The sequence below is a fragment of the Pipistrellus hanaki genome (assembly GCF_964339955.1).
Source record: "Pipistrellus hanaki genome assembly, chromosome: 10".
NCBI lineage: Eukaryota > Metazoa > Chordata > Mammalia > Chiroptera > Vespertilionidae > Pipistrellus > Pipistrellus hanaki.
The window spans coordinates 56,114,097-56,138,016 of record NC_140512.1 but is presented as its reverse complement, the minus strand read 5'-3'; the positions used below and the strand labels follow the sequence as shown (position 1 = coordinate 56,138,016).

The window sequence follows — 23,920 nt, the reverse complement described above, 5'->3', positions numbered from 1 at the left end:
CCACCCCAGGACTTGGGCCCTTTCTTCCTCTGGCCCAGGACTGAGGAACACTCACTCTGAGAAGGGGAATGGCTTCTTGATCCCGCAGAGCTGCTCATCGGGGTTCTAGTCCTCCCAGCTGGCACCCTCACAGAGCCAGCCTCTGGGTAAGAAACCAATGACTTCTGCTCCTTCAGTTTGACCTCCTGAGGGACCTAGGCCTGCAGAAGTAACCAGCCAGCCTTAGCAGAGCACAGAGCACAACTCCCTCCATAACCAGCAAAGGCTTCTGCAGATACACCAGGCATGTGGGGCCCACGGCATGTAAAGCATGGGAAGGCTGGGTTTTACAGAAACGGCCCTTGACACACTTTGGCAGGTGGGTTGCATTAAGAGTGAGGGAGGACTGAAAGGCAGGGAAAGTATTTTCCTCTGAGCAGTGGAAGGAGCTTTTTAACTTCAGCCTAGCTCACTTCCTTCTCAGCTCCCCACTACCTCCCTCACTTCCGCCTGGCTCACTTCCTTCTCAGCTCCTCACTTACTCCCTCACTTCCGCCTGGTTCACTTCCTTCTCAGCTCCCCACTTCCTCCCTCACTTCCGCCTGGTTCACTTCCTTCTCAGCTCCCCACTACCTCCCTCACTTCCACCTGGCTCACTTCCTTCTCAGCTCCCCACTTCCTCCCTCACTTCCACCTGGCTCACTTCCTTCTCAGCTCACTTCCTCCCTCACTTTCACTTGGCCCACTTCCTTCTCAGCTCCTCACTACCTCCCTCACTTCCACCTGGCTCACTTCCTTCTCAGCTCACTGCCTCCCTCACTTCCACCTGGCTCACTTCCTTCTCAGCTCACTGCCTCCTTCACTTCCACCTGGCTCACTTCCTTCTCAGCAAACTCTGGGGAAGCCATGTCCTCAGGTTCCGAGAAGGGCTGGAGAATGTCAGGGCATAAACCAGCCAGCAAAGCACTCTGGAGGAAGAGGGCGGCTCCTCCCCATTTCCCCTTCCTGCAGGCTTGCCCTGGTTTTTCATGACGTCATCCATTCATCATTGTGAGCTGAGTGGCGGTCCCAGGCCTTGGCCTGCTGCCCAAGGCCAGAAGGGCAGAGAGAGGTCCCAGGACAAATGTGCAGCAAGCCCCTGAGCATGTGCAGAAATGTTGTCATCAGTTCCACCTAGAAAGACGTGGTGGAAATCAAAAGCAGTAAAAGTCACAAGATCCTATCCAACTTTCTCTTCCCTCAACGCCTGGGAAGAATTCAGGGGCCTCTCGCCTGTGGATGGAGAACCAACCCCTGGAGTGGGCCTGGGTGTGGAGGAGGGACTGCTCTGCCAGATGGTTCACTCTCCAGAATTCAACCTGTTTCCTGACTCCGTGGTGTTTGAAAGCAACTTTGTGCAGGTACTCCGGAGTCACTCAGAGGGCACTCCTCCGTCCTCCTAACCTGTTCCCGAGCGGTGGCCAGGAGGGTCTGTCGCAGGAACTGGAGTGGAGTGAGAGCTGGGGCAAGGAGCGGTCAGTGGGCCTGGAATACAAGGCCACGCCCACTTGACCCTGACTTTGCAGAGCCCCAGACAGGGCTTCTCCTGCAGTCAGTTGTCATCCCGGGGGTGAGAGGCAGGCGTTCTGTGCGCTGAGTGGAGGATCTGGTATCTGAACCCCCCAATTTACTTCCTCCTCCAGGAAGCTCAAAGCAGATGATCAAACAGGCAGAGAAACAAGACGCCCTTTGAGGGTATGGAACAGAAATGCTGATTGAGGAGAGAACCAAAGCTGGGCCCCAGAGAGACCTGGGCTCAGAGTGCAGTCCAGGAGGCATTACTGTGCCAATGACCTGCAACCCTGAATCCCAGGGTCCTCTAATGTCAAAGGGGTCCAGGAGGCCCAGGCCTCGGTACAAGGAGCACTCGGTGCATTTCTGTTTCCGGCCTGGGCTCTGCTCTCAGCGCCTGGGAATTACCAGGAACTTACAGAGCAGGGAAGGTGCCGGGGACTCCAGGGCCCCTCAAAGAAGGGCCAAAGGATGTTTTCCAAGGAAAAGCCAGGAAACAGCCTAGGGAGGATTCACAGAAATGTGGCACATGCCAGGGAACTCCTCCTGGGTTATAGTTCTTGTGGGCAGATGCTAACAGTAGGTAGTGTAAGTACAATTACAGTTGTGTATCCAATACAGGTTTAAAACAGTGGTTCCCACCTAGCGATGATTTGCCTTCTAACACCAGGGGACGTTTGGCTGCGTCTGGGGACATTTTTGGTTATCACTACTTGGGCAGGAGTGGGGGGCTGTGCACCTGGCATCTAGTAAGTGGAGGCTGAGGAGGCTGCTAACACCCGCAGTCCACAGGGCAGCCCCTCCCCCAGGCAGGGAATTCCCCTGCCTGCAATGTGAGTGTTGCCCAAGTTGAGAAACTCTCAGCTGAAACGTGCTGCTCCTTCTGCCAAACCTCAGGCTGTGCCCATGGGGCTGCTTTGCAGGTCAAAAAGGACGGGAACTGGATCGACATCTACAAAGCCTCCTACACCATGGCCCTCGGGGTGACCTCCTCCGTGCCCTGCCTGCCCCTTCCCAACATCCTCCTCATGGCCCGCGTCAAATGGCACCGGGGGCAGAGCCAGACCTGGAACAGACCTTCTACAGCCCCAAACATCATCCTGAAGAGGTAAGCAGCGCCCATGGGAGGGAGGGACAAGCGGGGGCAAGGGGTGGACTCAGAGCAAAGGCTGCTTTGACACTAAACTCAAGGGGGGAGAAAGCAGAGACGCCAGCAGCAGCGACATTAATTTTTTCGGACAGCAGCGACCTAAGACGGTGGGTGCACTACCAGCATCTTGGTCCGATGGGCTAGCAGGGGTCTTCAAACTACGGCCCGCGGGCCACATGCGGCCCGCAGAGGAGTCTGATCCGGCCCGCCAGGTTTTTTGGGCAGTGAGCGCAGCCGAGGTGTTACAGTAGGAATTAGTAGTTCATATAGTCCGGCCCCTCCAGCTCTCTGAGGGACCGTGATCTGGCCCCCACTTTAAAAAGTTTGAGGACCCCTGGAGGGAGACATTGTGTGAAGAGGAATGAGGGGCCAATCTACATGCTCACGTTCCTCCTCACTGCACTCACCCCACAGAATTCTTAGGCAATCTCTCTGCCAAGGGGCAGGAAAGCAGGGAGATCCGGCTGATGGAGCACAGGTTGGGAGCTGCAGGTTCTCGTCCTTGGCATGCAATTAAAGAGACTCATACACTGTTTGAATCATAAGTTACTTGATGCATCTTCGTTTTCCTTCCAGTAAAATGAATGGAACTAAGGGTCATGAGAACTGTAATATATACTCACATCATGCTTGTCTAGGATGAAACAGCCCTGTAAAAATTTTTTTAAAAATTGATTTCAGAGAGAGGAAGGGAGAGAGAGAAACAACAATGATGAGTGAATCATTGATCAGCTCCTCCTGCTGGCCCCACACCAGGGATCAAGCCAGCAACCCAGGCATGTGCCCTGAGCAAGAATCGATGCTCAACCCCTGAGCCACACCGGCTTGGAAGAAACAGTCCTTTTTAATGTTTGACCCTCTTCAAGTAATCTGTAGGATATTCAAGAATTTCTAGCCCTAGCCAGTTTGGCTCAGTGCAGTGGTCGGCAAACTGTGGCTCACGAGCTACATGTGAGCCCCTTGAGTGTGGCTCTTCCACAAAATACCACAGCCTGGATGAGTCTATTTTGAAGAAGTGGCGTTAGAAGAAGTTTTAAGTTTAAAAAATTTGGCTCTCAAAAGAAATTTCAATCATTGTACTGTTGATATTTGGCTCTGTTGACTAACAAGTTTGCTGACCACTGGCTCAGTGGATAGAGCATCAGCCTGTGGACCAAAGGGTCCTGAGTTCGATTCCAGTCAAGGGCATGTACCTTGGTTGCAGGCTCCTTCCCAGTCTGGGCAGGAGGTAACCAATCCATGTGTTTCTCTCACATTGATATTTTTTTCTGTCTTTCCCTCTCCTTTCCACTCTCTCTAAAAATCAAAGAAAAAAATATCTACAAGTGAGGGTTAACAATAACAACGGAAGAGTCTCTAAATACTCTCAGAAATCCAGATAAATCCTTCATTTCTCCATGTTGCCTCAGTGATAAACACCTCCATTATGTTTTAGTGTTCCTATAGCAAGCACAGCCCCGCCCTGTCTGACCACTATTCAACCCACAGCCAGCTCCCAGAACCTTAGTACCTTTGGGAAGGGTAATTGAGACAATAGGGTCAATGACTGGATAAGCTACTCAACTCTGTGGCAGAGGAGAGTAGCTCCCTTTGTGTGGTCAAGAAGGAAATGAAAAACCCTGTGACCCAGTTACTCCAGGGCTGTCTCTCTCAAGCAGGTTCCTGGGCACCAGCATGAAAATCATGGCAGGATGGGTGGAGGTTAAGATGCAGATTCCAGCCGAAACCGGTTTGGCTCAGTGGATAGAGCGTCAGCCTGCAGACTGAAAGATCCCAGGTTCGATTCCGGTCAAGGGCATGTACCTTGGTTGCAGGCACATCCTCAGTGGGGGGTGTGCAGGAGGCAGCTGATGATGATTCTTTCTCATCGAGTTTCTAACTTTCTATCCCTCTCTCTTCCTCTCTGTAAAATATCAATAAAATATATATTTTAAAAATGCAGATTCCAAGGACACACCCAGACCTACTGAATCTGAGGGGTATCTTTAGGTGTCTGCATGTTAAACAAGCTCTCGAGGTGAACATGACCTCCCCAAAGTTTGACCCCTATTCCCACCCCAAAAGCCTGAGTCCTGAAGGAGATACTCCTCATTTAAAAAAAAAAAAAAAATGTTTGTTTATTTCAGAGAGGAAGAGAGAGGGAGAGGTAGAAACATTAATGATGAGAGAGAATCATTGATTGGCTGTCTCCTGCGTGCCCTCCCCCCCCTAATTGGGGATCGAGCTCACAACCCAGGCATGTGCCCCAACTAGGAATCGAGCTGTGACCTCCGGGTTCATTTAGGTTGATGTTCAGCCACTGAGCCACACCAGCCCAGTGACACCCCTCATTTTAATAAAGACAGGGTTGGATCAAAAGCAATAGGGTTGTCAATGTGTGTCTTCCTTCCTGCCTTCAGGATACTCCCATTGAAGTTCGTGGAGCTACAAGTCTGTGACCAGCTTCAACGCATCCTGAGGTTGAGGACAGTCACAGAGAAGATCTACTATCTAAGACTCCACTCTGACCATCCTGAGACTGTCTTCCACTTCTGGATCCGACTAGTTCAGATTCTGCAGAAGGGCCTGTCCATCACCACCAAAGACCCTAGGATTCTTATCACTCATTGTCTGGTGCCCAAGAGCAGCAGTCTCTCAGGAGACTCCAAGGTCAGTGGGCACCATTGCCACCTCCAGCCAAGGCCAGAGCTGAGGGGTAGAGCTTAGGTGAGCTGGGATGTGAGTAAACATCCTGTGAAGGCAATACCTGCCTTTATTGAGGTATAATGTAAGATTTACCCATTGTAAGTGTACAGTTCAACACTTTCAATTAGTGCATAGGATTGTGCAACCATCACCACAACCCAGTTTTAAAATATTTCCATCACCATAAAAAATTCCCTTGTGCCCATTTAAAGTCACTCTCTGTTCCTATTTCCTGTCCTAGGCAAACATTGATCTGTTTTGAGTCTATAAATTTGTATTTGTTAGACATTTCATATAAACAAAACCCTACAACAGTCTTTTGTGTCTGGCTTCTTTCACTCAGCATAATTTTTTCAGGTTCATCCACATAAGAATCACAGGTGATGAGTAATTCATTTCTTTTTTAAATAAATTGATCTTTGAGAGAAGAAGGGAGGGAGAAAGAGAGAAAAAGAGAGAGGGAGAGAGCACATCGATGTGAGAGACATCAATTTATTGTGTGCCGGGAATCGAATCCACCACTTTTTATTGTACAAGACTCCAACCAACTGAGCCACACAGCCAGAACTAATCCGTTCTTTCCAATTGCTGAATAGTATTCCATTGCATAGATTTGCCACATTTTGTTTATCCATTCACCAGGTGATGGATGTTTGGATTGTTTCCAGTTTGAGGCTGTTATGAATAATGTTACTATGAACATTTATGTACAAGTTTCTCTATAGACATAGTTTTCATTTGTTATGGTTCAACTCCAAGGGATGAAATTGCTGGGTCATATGTTAACTTTACCTTTAAAAAATAAAAATAAAAAAACTCTGGCAAACTGTTTTCCAGAGTGGCTGTACCATTTTATATTCCTACCAGCAATGCACGAGGGTTTCAGTTTCTCCAAATTCTCACCAACACTAGTATTTTGTCTGTCTTTTTTGCTAAAGCCATTCTACGGATATGTAATGGTTTCACTTTGGATTTCCTCGATGGTTGATGATGTTGAGTAACTTTTCGTGGGCTTCTTAGTTACTTGGTGAAATGTCTATTCAAATTTTCTTTTTTAAGTCTCATTTATTACTGAACCAACCTACTACTGAAGAAAAAAATCAACAGAGAAATATCATTGTTCCAATAAATTCCCAATTAAAATGTCCAACTGTCCAGACAGTATCTATCTGTTCAGTTATTTAAAGGTGCAGGTAACCTGGATGCCACATAAATATGTGAGCCAGCTCTCATGTGCGATTTCTTATAGACCCAGTTTGATTTTTCTCCAATGTCTCCTCTTGGAGTTGTACCTGACTTTATTACCAGTTTTCATCCAAACACATTGGGAAATGGGCTGACTCTGCTGGTTTCTTGGCCAGGAACCTCTCGATCCTGAAAGTCCTGTGAGAAGACATGGCGAAGGAGAATCAACGGAACCCACCAGGATGGCGGAGGAGGAGCTCAAGGCTTCTTTGGTGAAATGTCTATTCAAGTCTTTTGTTGAAAACCCTGTTTCCAAATTAAGTTTTATCTTCTTGAATTGTTATAATTTTTGTATATTCTGAATATACATCCTTTATTTGATATATGGTTTGCAAATATTTTCTCCCAGTGTGTGAATTGTCTTTTTTTCTTTCTTTTTTTCTTTTTTAATCCTCACTCAAGGATATTTTTCCATCAATTTTAGAGAGAGTGGAAGAGAGAGGGAAAGATATAGTATTTTTGTGGTTTGCTATGATTATATATATATATATATATATATATATATATATATCATCTGCAAATAGATAATTTTACTTCATTTCCAATTCATACGCATTTGTTCTTTTATTACTTATGGCCTTAGCTAAAACTTTCAGTATAGTGTTTAGTAGAAATAGCAAAAGCAAACATATTTATGCCCAATCCTAGGGGGGAAACATTCAGTCTTTCATTAAGTTTGATGCTAACTGTGGGATCTTTGTAGATGCCCTTTATCAGGTTGAGGGAATTCCCTTTTATTCCTTGTTTATTGAGAGTTTTTATCATAAATGGTATTAAATTTTTTCAAATGTCTTTTTCTGCATCTATTGAGATAGTCATGTGGTTTTCCCTTTATTCTATTAGAATAGTGGATTATATTCATTGATTTTTAAGTGTTAAATCAACTTGGTGTTCCTGCAGTAAATTCTACTTAGTCATGGTGTGTATGTATACTCCCTTTTATATGTTCCATGATTCGTTTTGCTAGCATTTTGTTAAGGATTTTGCATCTACATTCATTAGAAATATTGGTCTATAGCTTTCTTGTGATATCCTGGCTTTGATATTAGGATAATACTAGCCTCATTGAATGATTTGGGAAGTGTTTCCTCCTCTTCTATTTTCAGAGCTTATGAAGACTTGGTATTATTAGTCCTTTAAGTATTTAATAAAATTCACCAGTGAAGCTATGAGGGCCTTTTGGCTCCAGGCCTTAGAGTGTGATGTAAGACTGACTTGAGCTACAACATAAACTCCATGAATGCAGGGATTTTTATCTGTCTTCTTCACGGCTTTATCCCCGGTGCCTGGCACCTAGCTGGCACTCAGTGAAGAATGAATGAATGACTGTGAGCAGCTTGTACTTCTGGAACACCATTGGTATCGCAGCAACAGAAAAGAAGGCAATTTTAGTCAGTTGTAAAAATGCAGCTCAATCTCTGACTTTTCTTAGAGAAGTGGGTTTTTAAAACATTCATTAAATCCCTGTAATGAATACTTTATTCCTCTACATTTAAATATAAGGCCAAGTAGCATAAGCTTTATTAAAGCTTATCTGAATAGGCTATTGATAACATTAAGGTATATTAATGAGAATAGGTGATCTACTAAATTAAGTCCAAAGTATTCAATGACAATATTAGCCTTTGTACACCAAAGGATCTTTATAACAATACAGGGGGTGTAAGCAGATATGGCCTCTGAATTGCCTCTTTGAACCCCTGGCATGACCACCCAATCGGTTAGGACCGTTTGAGTTCTAACACTTTCGGGTTTGGATCATGATATTAGGAAAATACCATGATATTAGGAAAATACAGACTCTCAGGTCATAACCATCTGGCTTTGCTTCCTCGCCCCCCCTCCCTCATCCAGTTAGTAGAGAAGAAACCTCAAGCCTCCCAGCCCAGCGAGAGCCTCATGAAGCTGATGGCCAAGGCGGAGAGTGAGGCCCTCTCTCAGATTTTTGCTGACTTGCACCAGCACAACCGGTTCAGGTACATGACTTAAATCAGGCTGGCTGGACATCCCTTCCTGCAGCCCAGATGGCCTGGGCTCTGAGGCCCAAAAACCAAGCAACTTGGTTAATGAGCTCAGGGAGGGGCATGAAATACAGCCACTCAGGACCCAGTGTTGTCCCTACCATATTCTCTTTCTCCACGTGGCACAGTAGGCTTGACTCCAGAGGAGGAATCTTATAAAAAAATGAAAAGTGCCCTAGCCAGGCAGTTCATTTGGTTGGAGTGTCATCCCGCACATCAAAAGGTTGCAGGTTTGATCCCTAGTCAGGGTGCATACAAGAGGCAACTGATGAATATTCCTCTCTTTCTCTCCCCGCTCCTTCCCCTCTCTCTAAAAATCAATAAACATATCCCCAGGTGAGGATTAAAAAAGAAAAGAACAGTAACTTTCCAAGAATAAGAATAAGTTAGTAACACCTGTAAAAAATAAAAAAATAAATAAATAAAACCTAATTTCTAATCCAGTTCCTAGTCCTACAGAGAAATTAAACAAAACATCGTTTAAAACACTGTCTGCTCCTTGGGTTCCTTGACCTTCTCACCTGGCCTCCGATTGGACTTTACGAATCTTCTAGGGCCACTTTTTCAATGTATAGTCTGTCCTGGAAAGCTCCATTGTACAGGCCTATTTTTTCCATGCTTGAGGAAATGTCCATGGATGTATAAATGATATAAGGTTTGAGTCTTAAGACTGGATGGTATGAGAGAGACAGGAGTTGAGCATACTTACTCCACTGGGCACTACAAGCAGAGATCAAAGATTAAGTGGGATCTAGGGCCCTAGTGAACTTGATTTGTGGTGGGTTGTTTTTTTTTTTTTTTTTAAAAAAAGAGAGGACAGAAATAAATTGTAACAATCACCAGAAGAGAAAAACAAAGTTATCGAAGAAGAGATTTTTGTCACAACAGGGACCAACAGTTCAGATACAGAATAACAAAAAGAGTTTTCTTTCAGAGTGTCCTTAGTAAACTGAAAACTAACAGAGCCGGAGAAGATAATCTCTCAGTGGGTAAGAGCTCACACAGGGCTGGGCCCAAGTCACTGCTCTGACCGTGAGCCCGTGGGCATACTGCTTAACTCTCCGGGGCCAGTTTTCTGACCTGCACGATGGAAATTATGATAGTTCCAACCGCATCCAGATATTGTCAGGATCAAGTGATGCCCAAAGCACCAAGTGCTTGACACACTCCTCAGCAGATTTGCAGGCAGATTTAAATAAACTTTCAACAAATATTACATTGTATTATTAAGGCTGCCTTGGGCTAGAAGTAGAAAAATATTAACACAAAGAAAAATTGTTAGTTGCCCACTGATAAAGAATTTCTACTGGATCACCACTCAGCATATCATATAGAAATCTATAATTAAGAAATTTCTGGATCAAGTGTCATCTAAATAAATTAAAAAAAATTTTTTTTTTAATTTCTGAATAAGATGTCATACTGCTGAGCTAGGGAGTGCCTGACTCTAATAGAACAAGATACATTAATGTAACTTTTTGTCTCAAAATGTTTTTTAAAAATTAAATTTTAAAATTACTACTTGAAGGACGGCTTTTGTTTATATTCATAGGCCACACTTCAGTCACATGACCACACTCAGCTGCAAGGGAGGATGGGGAATGCATTCTCTATTCTGCCTGTACCCAATACAGAATTAGATGCTTGCCCCCCGGGGAGAAGGGAAGAAGAAATCCTGGAGGCCTATTGGCAATCTCTAGCACAGAGAGCTTTGAGTATTTCCAGAAGGCCAGAGGAGATTAAAACCTTGATTTGGGCACTAGCCAGATAACGGTGGAAAACGTTGTACAGGTCAAGGGAACCAATGAGCGTAAGACTGACACTTCATCCTGAGGAAGAAGACTGATGAGTTTAGAGGAAGGGAAGGAAGCCCAGTGTGGGAAGAGGAGAGGCAGTAGAAGGACATTAGTAAAAGCGGGCAGGGACCAGACCAGGCAGGACCTGGGAAGCCATGCAAATGAATTTAGACTTTGAGAGTAAGGAGAGCCTTAGCACCATTTTTAACTGGGAGGTAACATGACCCAATTTACATGTTGAAAGGTCATGCTGGCTGTTGCAGTGACAGCTGATATGAAGAGAGGGAGAATAGGTGTAGAGAGAGACCAGCCAGGAAGCTATGGCAACCCAGTCTGGGCGGTCATGTAAAAACAGATCAAAGGGGTGTGAGAAGCAGGGGGAGGTTAATTTTTGCTCTGCTGTTATCTCAGTAATGGCTTTATACAGTCGTTTAGTTTCTTCTCCTTAATTCCCCAGAAGGAAGCCCTGGGGGATGACTTTTCTCCTCCAGGCAGACTCTCTAGTCTGGTTGCAATTATATCAGTTTTTATATGTTGGCAACAATATGCAGCTCACAGCAAATGAAATAAATGGCCGAGACACAGCACCCAACAGATGGGGCCACACCCACTCCTCCTCAGCCAAATCAGCAGCATGGGCCTGCTCCACACCCACCCCACCCCATCCCAGCCCACCTCCCCTTCCCTAGTTTTCCTTCTGGTATTTTAATATGTGTCACACTCACACAACAGAGCGACAGCTTAGATTTGCCTCTAAAGCTTTTGCATCAGGAAAAATATAACCAGAAACAAGATTTAAAGTGAGAATTTCATCTCTGTTTTTTCCCCTTCTGCCCTTCATTTCCTTGATCCTGAAATGGCTGGAGTTCCAGGAGAAGCAAAAAGACCAAGACAAAAAAGGACAGCTCAGGTAAACAGAGGGTACAGGGCACCGTGTCTCAGAAAACCTTTTGCTCTGCAGATGCAGAAATGAAATCGTCTCCGATCCCAGTCCCAACGTTTCTCAATGTCAGGATGTCCTTTCATTCCTAAATTTGAGTTCCTCTAGACCAGTGGCCGGCAAACTCATTAGTCAACAGAGCCAAATATCAACAGTGCAACAATTGAAATTTCTTTTGAGAGCCAAATTTTTAAAATTTCTTCTAACGCCACTTCTTCAAAATAGACCCGCCCAGGCCGTGGCATTTTGTGGAAGAGCCACACTCAAGGGGCCAAAGAGCCGCATGTGGCTTGCGAGCCATGGTTTGCCGACCATGGCTCTAGACTCTTTGGCCACCAGCCAACTTGGCACCAAATTCTACCAATTTCTTTCCTTGAAATGTTTACCATACTGACAGATCCTCCGTTTGTCCACCTTATCACCTCTTGCTTGAACTATGACAGCAATGCCCTAGTTCATTCATCCATTTGCTCATTCAGAAACATGCTGTGATTATTTGATAAGTGCCAAACACTGCTGACGGCTGTGGAGTCCCAGTGGAGAAAGACGCAGTAACCCCTTCCAGGGCTTTATACTTGGGTGGGGTCAGGCGGGTAAATCCCCAAATTACAAAACCTCTTCTCCCAGGCAGCACTCAGAGCTCATGCCTGGGGTGCCCCAGGGGCACACAGGCAGGGTGCCTCACTCCTCCCAGGAAGCTGTCCCAGAGGCCTGGGGTCTGAGCCAAGTCACAGAGGATGAGGACAAGTAGGCTGGCCAAAGCATTAGAGTCAGGACATTCTGGGAAGAGACACAGTCAGTGTGACTGGAATAGCAGTTGATTCCCTGTTTATTTCCAGGTTCTGATTTACCCCAAATCCACTCATTAAAATATATATATTTCAGAGAGGAAGAGAAAGGGAGACAGATATAGAAACATCAATGATGAGCCCTAGCCGGTTTGGCTCAGTGGATAAAGCGTCAGACCTGGGGTCCCAGGTTCAATTCCAATCAGGGGCATAAGCCTGCTTGAGGGCTCAGCCCCAATAGGGGGCGTGCAGGAGGCAGCCGATCAATGATTCTCTTGTCATTGATGTTTCTATCTCTCTTTTCCTCTCTGAATCAATAAAAATATATTTTTAAAGAAAGAAACATCAATGATGAGAGAGAATCATTGATCAGCTGCCTCCTGCACACTCCACAAAGGGGATCGAGCCCACAACCCGGGCATGTACTCTGACCGGAAATCGAACTATGACCTCCTGATTCCTAGGTTGATGCTCAACCACTGGGCCGTGCCAGCTGGGCAAATGCACTCATTTTGGCGTGCATGACTCTTCATTAACTTCCCCTGTCTTACCCATCTTACCGGTCACTTTCTCCTCCTCAATTAGGTTTCTCTGCCTCATCTCCTTCTCCAGCCCAAATTTCCCACTCTAGCCACACTTGGGCTGTCCTTGTACACGCCTTAGACATCCTCCCTCCCCCCTCTCCCTGATGCTGCACTCTAAATCCTACCTATTCTTCCAGGGACACCTCACCTCACAACACCTCTCTGCCCAGACAAAACTTTCCCCGGTCATAACCTCTGTCACATTATTCCCTAGTTGTTCCATAGGTTTCAATCTTGTTTCTTCAACCAATACTACAGTTTCTTCCATGCCTCTGAATTATCCACAGTGGCAAGCACCAGGCCGGGAACACAAGAGGAGCTCAGTAAATACCCGTGCACCACACCAGTGATAAATTATTCCTCCACGTTGGCTCAGGAAGCAGCCAGAATTTCATGTTATATTTAGAAATTTTAGAAGAGTGTGTAGATCCCACGGGAGCTCTGCCAACTTTCATTCAAGCCAGGGATTACACACTCCACTGTCCTCAGATGGTATAAGCGGGTGAAGAGTCCACATGTCATGGAGCTAAGAAATGGTTGGCTTTCCTCTCAGCTCTATTATAAGTAAAACAGCAGCTGGGCTGACACATGGTTTCAGCATCGAGCAGACAATAGGGAGTGTCAGGGTCAGTGGCAATGAGAAAGTAGAGGTTCAATTACGGTTTCCATTCATTGTTTCCATGCTAGAACACAGGCCTGGTGTTGCTAGATACTCTGGTTTTTCAAGAGCCAAAAAATCTGGATTTTTATGTGTCATATTCCCCACCCATAAAAAAATATTAAAGCACAGTACAGGCCAACACTTAGTGGGCATACAAAACATATCTACAGGCCGCATCCAGCCTGGAGGCCGCCAGTTCCCAGCCCCCATTCTAAATGGTGAGTGGAGCTGATGCTGGCCCACACTGTTTGCAAGTCTGTGAGTGCCTTCTCATGTTTTGTGACTATAATAAAATGGTGATTCATTTCTGTTTTTGCACATACATCTGATCACACATGCACATTCACGCATGCACGCATGCACACACACCGTACCCTTTGAGGCTAAGGCTGAGAAAACAGAAATAGACAATATTTAAAATATATTCTAGGACTTCAAAGAATAGCTGGAATTTCAGAGTCATAGGCTATCTGGTGTCACAGGAACTGCCACTCCTGAGATGTCCCTGGGCTGATTTCAAATAATCATCCTGGGTCGCTCTCGGGACCCTTCTCTTTCCTTAGAGCTGAAGAAACTCGTTTTCTCTTTGGACCAAGTAGGGTACCCTCTCAGTCAGAAGGACAGTCACACCCCAGCCTCTTGGAACTTTGGGAGGCAGAAAGGGAGGGAGGGGAGAAAGGAGGGAGGAAGGGAGAGAGAGAGAGAGAGAGAGAGAGAGAGAGAGAGAGAGAGAGAGAGAGAGAGAGAGAGAGAAAACTACATTATGAAAAACCAGTATCTGGGTTGCTACACCTTTCAACTCTGCATCAACAGGTGGTGTGACCTATTGAAGTGCTTCCCAAACCTGAATGCGCAGACTGGGGTCTTGTTAAAATGCAGAATCTGATTCAGCTGCTCTGGGTGAACCTGAAACTGTGCATTTCTTCATCTCTTTACATTTTTTATTACATTTTGCATTCGACACCAATTTGTATTAGTTTCAGGTGCATAGCACAGCAAATAGAGACATTCATATATAGGTTACAGAGTGTTCCCTTGGAACTGCGTTTCTAACGTGATCCCTGGTGATGCCAAAGCTGCTGGGCTGTGAGCCATCCTTTGAGAGGAGCTGAGGCCAAGCAGACCGAGAACAGAATCTGGTTTAAGGCCATCTGGGTTCAAGCCCATTGCTAGTGCAGCTTGCTGGATCTCCTGGGCAAATTCACTCAGTTCACCGCCCAGCCACCTTGGTTGCTCCCTTTCACTGGCATTGCCTTGTTCCCACGATAGAGTGTTAAAATCATGGGCTCCAGAGCCAGGCTGGCTGGCTTTGAATCCTGGCTCTGCCTCACTATGTGACCCTAGGTAAGTAACTTAACCTTGCTGGGCCTCAGATTCCGCATGTGGCAGTGCTGACCTCTTGGGGTCTTTGTGAGGATTAAATGAGTAGTAATGCACATAATTGTTTGGAATAGTACCTGACCCATAATAAACACCCCACGGATGTTGGCCGTACTCTGTGAGCATGCTCTGTGAATTAAAGTGCAAACCAATGCCTCCTCTTTCTGACCTAGAGCAAGATAATTCCAGTGAAGACAGCATCCCGTGCACCCGCGACCTCAGCTGGAGGGATTCCCTCACTTGCGGAGAGTGGGAAAGAGAGAACCCCTCTGGGCCGCAGCCCCTCTCGCTCCTCAGCACGTTGGCAGCCTCCACGAGGCCACAGCTGGCCCTGTTCTTAGGTATGGTCATGGCATTCCTCTGGCTGCCTCCAGGGGGCAGACCTGGAGTTTGGCCTCAGGCAGGGGTTTAGATTCTAGGATCCTGAGGGTACTTCCTGGAGGCTGTGGGGTGAGAGCTGGGGGTGCCAGCCACAAGCACTGCAGCATTTTCTCCTGCCCTGTTCTCCTTTACCTCCACCTGGGCTGAGGGAAACCCTGAGTGTGGCACCTTGGGAGCCCCCAGAGGCCTTTGTGAGGTCCTACAAAGTGGCTCTGAGGGGATGGAGACTAGGATGGCACTGTTGTCACTAGAGCTGCTTTCTCTCTGCGGGTGGAGACACGAGGGCTGCCATAGCAATTCCGTGGGCTCTTCCTTTGAGGAGGTGAGAAGCTGGCTCTCCCTGTTCCTTTTCAGAACTCTTGGGGGAGCCCCTACTATCTGCTGCAGAAAGTGAGAAGGAGCTTGGCCAGGAAGGGTAGAAAGTGGGGCAACTTCCCTGGGCCCAGCCCTTATCTTTCCTTGCTTCAAGGCTCATCCATCCATATATTCATTTAATACACATTCATTAACTACTTTCTATGTGCCTCTGTCTAACCCAGTGGTTCCCAACCTTTTTTGGCCATGCCTCATCTAAACATCTCTAAAATCCTGATGCCCCCTGCCCCTGTGACATGTAATTCCCATTATTCAAAAAGTGAACTCCTATTCATGTGGAGGAAGCCTAAAAGGCCATTAACTTGGTCTAAACAAGCTCCCAAAGAACATTGCATCCATGAAAGAAAAAAATAAAAGAATGAAAGGACAGTTGAAGTACTGAGAAAGAAATCTCTAAGAAATTGTTAAAAAAAAAAAAAAGTAATTCTATCTAATAAAGAGGGAATATGCTAATTGATTCTCATGCCATCACAAAGATTGCAGCACCCACAGCCAATAAGGAGGGGGTATGCTAATTGATTGCCACACCCTCAAAGATGGTAATGCCCAGTCCCCTCAGCGAGACTGCCTCCAGAGTCCTTGAGTCTCCAAGTCCCCTCAGTTCCCCAAGGTGCCCAGGACTGGCCTGAGGTGCAGGCAAGCCTTGGCTGGTGGCTGCCCAGCTGCTCAGGGCTGCCTGAGGTTCAGGTAACTAGGGGGAATTTTCATGCACTGGGCCTCTAGTAATAATATGAAGTGATATTAAAAAATAGCAAATAAAGTTTCAAAACATAGAAAACTGAAACGCATAAATATGTCACAATATGTATTTCTATACTGTATCTGAGGCCCTTAGAACCATAAGAAATGCAAAAAATTCACTGTTAACTCCTTCTCAAAATGCCTCCCTTAAAAGTCAAATTGCCCCCCTGTGGGGCATGTGCCCCACGTTGGGAACCACTGGTGTAAATGGAGATAGGTAGAGTGGTTTCTGTTTTCTAAAGTCAAATATTATTAATAAGCCACTGACTCTTATAAAGTACCTGTTATTAATAGTTGACAATTTAAAAAATTAACACAACTATCTATGTGCCCACAGAAGAGCTTTTTAGGGGAGTTAGGTCTTATTGAATTTGTTCTCTCTTAAATTAACAGGAAATTCTATTTGAGCCACCCTTTCACACTGGGGAGAATGGACGCATCCCTCACCAACACCACTCTGCAGCATTCAACTTTCTGAGGGACTCTGTCTGGATGGAGAGAAGGAGAAAGCTGCAACCAAGGAAAAACTAGCGTCATCTCATGCTGATAGCAGAGCCTTTCCTTGGAGACTCATTTGGGGGCAAGGCTTCCAGATGAAAAGCATTATCCAGCACATAACTCTGTGACCTCCTCACCTCCTTTCCGCAGCTAGGCAGGCACAGGAAGCCATGCTCTCGGAAGGGCCAGGACTGAGAGAAAGAGAAATGGAAGGAAAGGGAGGCAAGATCAGAGGAGAGGTGGAAGAGAACAAAATGGAGGTGAAGAGAAAGGTGGGGGAGAGGAGGAGAGGTGGAAAGAAAAGAAAACAGGAGAGACTTGGGAGAAAAGCTGAAGAACAAGAGAAGAAATATACCTCTGAGAGATGCCTCACCAAGCTTCTATTTATCTAATGTAAAACTTGAAAGCAAGGACATATACCCAAAAAAGGTGTTTTCTTCTCTGCTTAAGCTACTCTGGACGAGTAAAAGGGGGCAGATATAAATTCTAGCCAAGGGCCTCTCCATTTCCCTGTTGGCCAGTTTTTCTTTTTCTCTTTTTATGTTTCTTCATTTCCAAAAGTTGGGGTGGTTTTCCCCATCGCCATTTATCTCTCCCTGCCCCCACCCCCTTACCCTCTACCACCTCCTCCATCCCCTCAGGTTTTCTTGCTAGTCCCGCTCTTCTGATTTAAGTTTGGGACCTTCTTTCTTAGCCCATCCCTAACTTGGACTTGCTAGCCTGGCCCTGTTGTTCCAAATGGGGGCTTGGATGTGAGACTACACACGATTCCTGCAGGAGGTGGTCAGGCGAGGTGTATGAGATAGAGGGGATTTCTCTTTTGTGTTCAAACTTGCTAACTTTGCTAATGCTCAGCCCTACACTCGCTCGATTTATTTAGTATATGACACCCCCTTGAAATGTCAACACACCTTGTTAGTGCTTATTAGATGATCGATTCCAAAAAGAGGACATACCGGCCCCAAGCACAGGTCAAGTCAGGGGTTCATCCATTATAGACTGAGAGAATTATTAATGAGTGTCTGTCAGATGGCCATGGACCAGCCTCTTTCTAAAACGTGCAGTATTTCACCTTCAATAAAAACCTGACTATGAGTATTTCAGAAAGGCTGCCCACCCTTCCAATTGCAAAGTGTTTTGGGAGATCTTGCTTTGAATCAAGATTTCCTAGGAGGGTCTTTTTCTTCACTGAAGTGGTTTTCAGACTGAAATTGTTGGAGGGCTACAAAGTAAGCTCCTGGATGAAAGCTTCAAGGAAGCGTCAGGTTCTAATTCTTAGTGATTTCGTCAGCCACACAGGTGATCCTTCCCGTGATCACTGTTCTTTGAACTGCTGCCCAATGGTCACATCCTCCACCCTCCTCAGCCACTGACTCCCCTGATTTTACCCTCGAGTTTGTCAACAATCCACTAATCCCATTCTTCAGCTTTACGACCTCCTATCTTTCCCCAAGTCCAATATCCTTCCACCCTGCCAACCCTGCAATCTAGTGCTCCTTCTGGGTTTTCACTGTCCCTCATTTTCCTCATGCTCCAGGAGACCCCATCATGGAGGTAGTGCTAAAGGGAAAGAAGTGGGGGTTGTTCAATACAGTTAGAGATTGATACTTCTGGCATAAGAAATGTTCAAACCTGTAAACAATTTTTATGAATTTATTTGAGCCACTGATAACAAATTGCCAGGAAACAAAATCTAAATGGATCGAGAAAATGCTCTGGAGAATGGCAGTTTTGTAGCTTATTTATTCTATTAAATATATTTTATTGATTTCAGAGAAGAGGAAAGAGGGAGAAAGAGATGGAAACATCAATGATGGGAGAGAATCGTTGATCAACTGTCTCCTGCACGCCCCACACTGGGGATTGAGCCCATAACCTGGGCATGTGCCCTTGACTGGAATCAAACCCAAGACCCTTCAGTCTGCTGGCCAATACTCTTGAGTCAAATCAGCTAGGGCTGTAGCTTATTTTATACATGAGAATAAAAGGAGGAGATGAAAGGAGGATTACATGAAATTCCTTGGTGGTAGATTAGGGGAGTGGGAGAGAATAAAACTGGGGAATCTCTGAGATTGGCTAAAAAGCAAGGAGAAAAACATACAATTTTACATTGGTGCGTTCAGGATAGTTAATAATTAAATTTACAGCACACAGAGATGATATGAGGGGAACAAGAAAACAATGAGGAGTTCTGTGGTCTCGGGCTCTGGTACCCACATTTGTGCATTGAGGGGGTCTGGAAAAGATTACTTGGACATTTCAGAGGTATGTGATGTTCTATGCAAAAAGACAATAGAGACCCTGGCCTGGTAGCACAGTTGGTAAGAGCATCATCGGATACATGAAGGTTTCTGGTTTGATCCCTGCTCAGGGTACATACAAGAATCACCCAGTAAATACATAAATAAGTGGAAAAACAAATCGATGTTTCTCCCTCTTTCTCCCTTCCTCTCTCTCTGAAAACAAACAAACAAAAATTTTTAAGGCAATAGGCTCAGTTAAGGTAGATTGACCATTGTTGCCAGGCAGAGTGGCTCAGTGGTTGAGCATTGACCTATGAACCAGGAGGTCAGGGTTCTATATATAACCCACCAAGGCACACGCAGGGGTTGCGGGCTCCATCCCCAATAGGGGGCATGGAGGCAGCGGATCAATTCATCATTGCTATATCTCTCTCCCTCTCCCTTCCTCTCTGAAATCAATAAAAATATTTTAAAAAATAAAAAAGATGGACCTTTGTCAAGGAAGCTATCACCCACCATGACCCGCTTTTAGGTTTTTTTTTAATATATATTTTATTGATTTTTCACAGAGAGGAAGAGAGAGGGACAGAGAGCTAGAAACATCGATGAGAGAGAATCATCAATCAGCTGCCTCTTGCACACCCCCTTACTGGGGATGTGCCCGCAACCAAGGTACATGTCCTTGACCGGAATTGAACCCGGGACCCCCAGTCCCCAAGCCAACGCTCTATCCACTGAGCCAAACCGGTCCCAGCTGCTTTTAGATTTTTTTTAATGTTCAGACTATCCCTTGTGGTTGCTTTTGGCCTCTGAGTCTGTAAGGCCCGCTATGGAGGCCTTCCCAGAGCTGCTCAGGTTCAGCATGTGACCCCTTTTTCATTCACAACCCAGTGGGATTCATTCACCCCCAGGTGCTCGGGACAGAGGATAACCAGCTGGCTAACCCAAGAGCCCGGCCGAGATCCGGTCAGGCGCAGTGAGCAGGACGCGGAGGCCGGCGGCCGCGCCCACACGTCGCCCGGAGCAGGGGCTGGGGCCGGTCGTCCCCGCAGGGCTCGGGACCAGTGCTGGCCGGGAATTCGGTCCACGCAGCTAGGCGCGCTGGCGGGGACGTGGCGCTTTCCAGCCAATCCCGGCTACTCTATGGTGGGGCCAATGCCTACCCGAGGAAGCCCTGCGTCAGCTGCGGGCTTGTTGTTGATTGGTCGGGAGGCCGCTGCCCAGGCGGCAGGGGCGGGGCGAGGGGCCGCTTCCGGTTAGGCGGTGCTGGCGCGCGCGAGCTGAGCCGGTGGGTGAGTGGCGGCTGCAGCAACCTCGGGCTCTGGTGCGAGGAGGAAAGGTGAGTCCCGGGGAGCGCCCCCCTTTCTCAGCGGCCTCGTGCTTCTTCGCTTTCTTCTTGTTCTCAGGCTTCGCTCCCGGCGCCGCAGGGCTCTCCCTCGCCCCTGGCCTGTGTTTCTGCCAGTTGGGGGCGGTGGGGCCTGAGCCGGCGCGGACCCCGTGGCCCTGGGCGCGGAGGCCGCCGCTCCCCTCCAGCGCGCTCTGGAACCCGGGGCTTTCCCGGCGAACTGCGGCTCGCTGCCCTAGGGCCTGGGGGGTGCTGCTTTGTGCCTGGCTTGCCACGTCCTCGTCCCCGTCCTCTGGGGCCCGCGGCTCCCCGAGCCCTCGGACTAGAGGGCCACTCTGGTTGGTCTGAAGGTCAGAGGGCAGCCGGGCAGTGCCATGGCCACCGCTCCCTGCCACCTTCCCCTGCAGCCCGCTGGTGCCTGCCAACCTCTCCCCAAGGCCACATCCCGAGCGTGCGGCGCAGCTGCCAGGAAAGTCGTGTTCGCTGACTTGGAAGGTGTAGAAACAAGTGGGGAGAAGAAAGCATGAAGACAGTATGTGATTTAAAAAACAAAACAAAAGAGAGTCCTGAAGTTTTAAAGAAAAGCCGATTGTTTCGAACTCCCATGTTTAGCTGCATACTTCGATCAGCCACGGAGAAAGAAGGGGTTTTGAAAGCTTTAATTTTTTTTTAAATATATTTCTTTATTGATTTCAGAGAGGAAGGAGAGAGAGAGAGAGAGAGAGAGAGAGAGAGAGAGAGAGAGAGAGAGAGAGAGAGAGAGAAACATCAATGATGAGAGAGAATCATTGATGGGCTGTCTCCTGCTCACACACACACACCCCCCACCACCACCACCCCACTGAGGATCAAGCCGGAAACCTAGGCATGTGCCCTTGGCTGGAATCGAACCTGGGACTCTTGAGTCCTCAGGCTGACGCTCTATCCACTGAGCCAAACCGGTTAGGGCAGTTTGCAGTTTTGAAAGCTTGGGTCTCTTGATAAAACTTGTGGGTTTTCTGTCTCAATTCCTACGTGTCTTAAACTGGCAGGATAGTGTCTTTGAGAATTGAATTTCATTTACTCCCTGGCATGGACCATACAGTCAACTTTAATAAATCGTTAATAAGGTTGCTGGGAGGTAGAAAACTGTCATCTCTGATAAATTAGTCTTTGTTGTAGGATGATACTTGACCTGGGATGAAACTTGACATAAGACAAATACATGTTAGACCTCATTCAGTAGATTTTGTTAATTAAACACCGAACGGTGCCATCACTGAAGAGTTTGTGTAGTACTGTAGAGTGTGCACATGCCAGGGGCCATTTTGACATATGTGCACCCCTTCTATAATTTTTATAACGCTGAGTACCCCTCGTACTCATGAGAACGTAGAATTAGGCGCAGCTAAGCACGGTGCAGTGCATATCCCCACCAAACTCCGGTGCAACGCGTAACCCCCTAGGAGTACGCATACCACACTTTGGGAAACACTAATTTATAACATCATTGACGAGCCATACAAAACTATCAGCTTAAAAATTAGCCTGCTCTATTTGGTCAAATATTTAGTTAGCTCACCTCTAATGCCGTGCCAGGGCCAGACCAAATGATTTCCCACCCCTCGTCCGAATAGATAACCTGTATATTGCATTTGTGTGTAGAGAGGATGTTTGCTTAGGCATAATCTGAGTTTTGCAGTGACTCAGGGGTCTTCAGCAGGGTCCTTTTGAAAATCACGACTGATAGAACCATGAATTGACACAGATGAACTGAGTGTGTCTGACTGGATGGTACTCATAGACAACTTTGAAATAAATTCATCGTCACTCTCGATATGATGTTTGCTTCCATTCATCCAGTGATGTGTCAAAAGATACTTATTGGTGGTATTTTACATACATTGCACTGATTGTACAATAATCAGTACATTGATATTAACAGGTTTTTCTATACCATGGGTCTGCCAGGAATGTTGGAATGACAGAGGGGTAGCCAAGAGATAGCCATTGGAAATGCTTGCTAGGCCATAACATCCTAGATCCTCTATGGACTCTTAAACATAGCTGTTGCTGATGATGTAATTTATGTATTACAGTGCAGGCCAGCTCTTTGCCTGTTGCTGGCTGATGGCCACATCCGGTAAGGGGAATTGGGGGTTGGGGAGCATCAACAAGGAGGAACAGCATTGCTGCCGAGTAGCTACTGTCCAACTAATCCAGTAAAATGTATTTGTATAAAAGGTACAGATATTATAGTAGAGATTGTAAAAGGATCTTAATTTTTATTAGCTGAGCTCCCTGCCTTCCAAGAAGGTAGAATCTGTAGGGGAGTTAAAGAGACGCTTAAAGTAGCCGCTGGTCACTGTGGTACATGCAAGTTTTGTAAAAGTTCTTAGGACTTGGTACTGATCACTTCCAGTTGGAGTGATAATATGAGATAGGTCTTTTTAATCTAAGACTAAAAATTGTTTATAGCCGAAAGGGGTTTGGCTCAGTGGATAGAGCGTCGGCCTGCGTTCGATTCCGGTCAAGGGCATGTACCTTGGTTGTGGGCACATCCTCAGTAGGGGGTGTGCAAGAGGCAGCTGATCGATGATTCTCTCTCATTGATGTTTCTAACTCTCCCTCTCTCTTCCTCTCTATAAAAAAAATCAATAAAATATATTTAAAAATTATTTATAGACGTTTGGCACTGAAGGGAGGTTGAACTATAATATAAACTACCAAAATCTTAAGGACTTTATTCATGCTACACATGCATGCAAAATTACAAGTAGAAACCAAGGCTCTTGGCCCTACACTTTGCATAGCTGTCCTATGGGAATTAATGATGTATTGAAGTTTTATCATCCAAAAGGAAACTATTTCCCCACAGAATTTCTAGAGCTTTTGTTATTAAAGAAATTTTTTAATTCTGTAGCCAGAAAAATTTAGTTTGTACTTAGTTGCTTTAGTTATAGAACTGTTGAAGCCTGATAATAATATTTTGTCATTCTCTAAAGCTTTTCTTCCACAGCCAAGTTTGCACTTTTATGTACTTAACTGTCTTATAAATGTACTAGTAGCCTTGCGCACAAATCTGTGTGCCAGTAGCTCTCTGCCGCCCTCCTGTAGCTCTCTGCCCACTGCCCTCCCTCATAGCTTGCTGCCCTGCCCCCTCCTGTAGCTCCCCCCTCTCCCCCTCCCATAGCTTGCTGTCCCGCCCACTTGTAGTTCGCTGCCCCACCCTCCTGCAGATCTGTGATCCCGTTACATGGTTGGTCACTACACTTCACAGCGTAACGGATAATTAACATATTTATCTTATTATATAGGATGCCCTCACACAAATAATTAATTAGAATATACTAATGAACCAATGTAAGTTTGTTCTATCAAGGGAGAAACATTGAATAAATGGTTTGTCATTATCATTATCAAATCATGAAGGATAACATTACTACTTTAATGTGGTAATTCATTGGTGGTACTTGTCCCAAAGTTTATAAATAATGTCAGGTTGGTTGGAGCATCATCCTGTACACTGAAAAGTCTCAGGTTTGATTTCCAGTCAGGGCACATACCCAGGTTGTGGG

The 23,920-nt window shown here is 46.1% G+C and overlaps 2 protein-coding genes across 4 annotated transcripts in view; both read left to right on the top strand.

Moving 5' to 3' along the window:
* Positions 1-1,133: 1,133 nt before the first annotated feature.
* Positions 1,134-16,854, top strand: GARIN1B (golgi associated RAB2 interactor 1B; the record flags this gene model as incomplete). Its single annotated transcript, XM_084897657.1, has 8 exons — positions 1,134-1,379; positions 2,454-2,638; positions 5,080-5,329; positions 6,727-6,822; positions 8,465-8,586; positions 11,300-11,337; positions 14,954-15,121; positions 16,671-16,854. 8 exons carry the CDS (start codon positions 1,134-1,136, stop codon positions 16,682-16,684), a joined length of 1,119 nt encoding a protein of 372 aa, XP_084753783.1. The 3' UTR covers positions 16,685-16,854.
* A 3,379-nt stretch (positions 16,855-20,233) lies between these two features.
* The window catches only part of CALU (calumenin), a 28,263-nt gene continuing 24,576 nt past the window's right edge, over positions 20,234-23,920 (top strand). For 2 of the 3 annotated variants that reach the window (XM_084897659.1, XM_084897658.1), the window contains exon 1: positions 20,234-20,357. The gene's annotated coding sequence lies outside the window, so the exon portion shown is untranslated. The remainder of the gene's footprint in view (positions 20,358-23,920) is intronic. The other variant, XM_084897660.1, reaches the window with a different exon arrangement.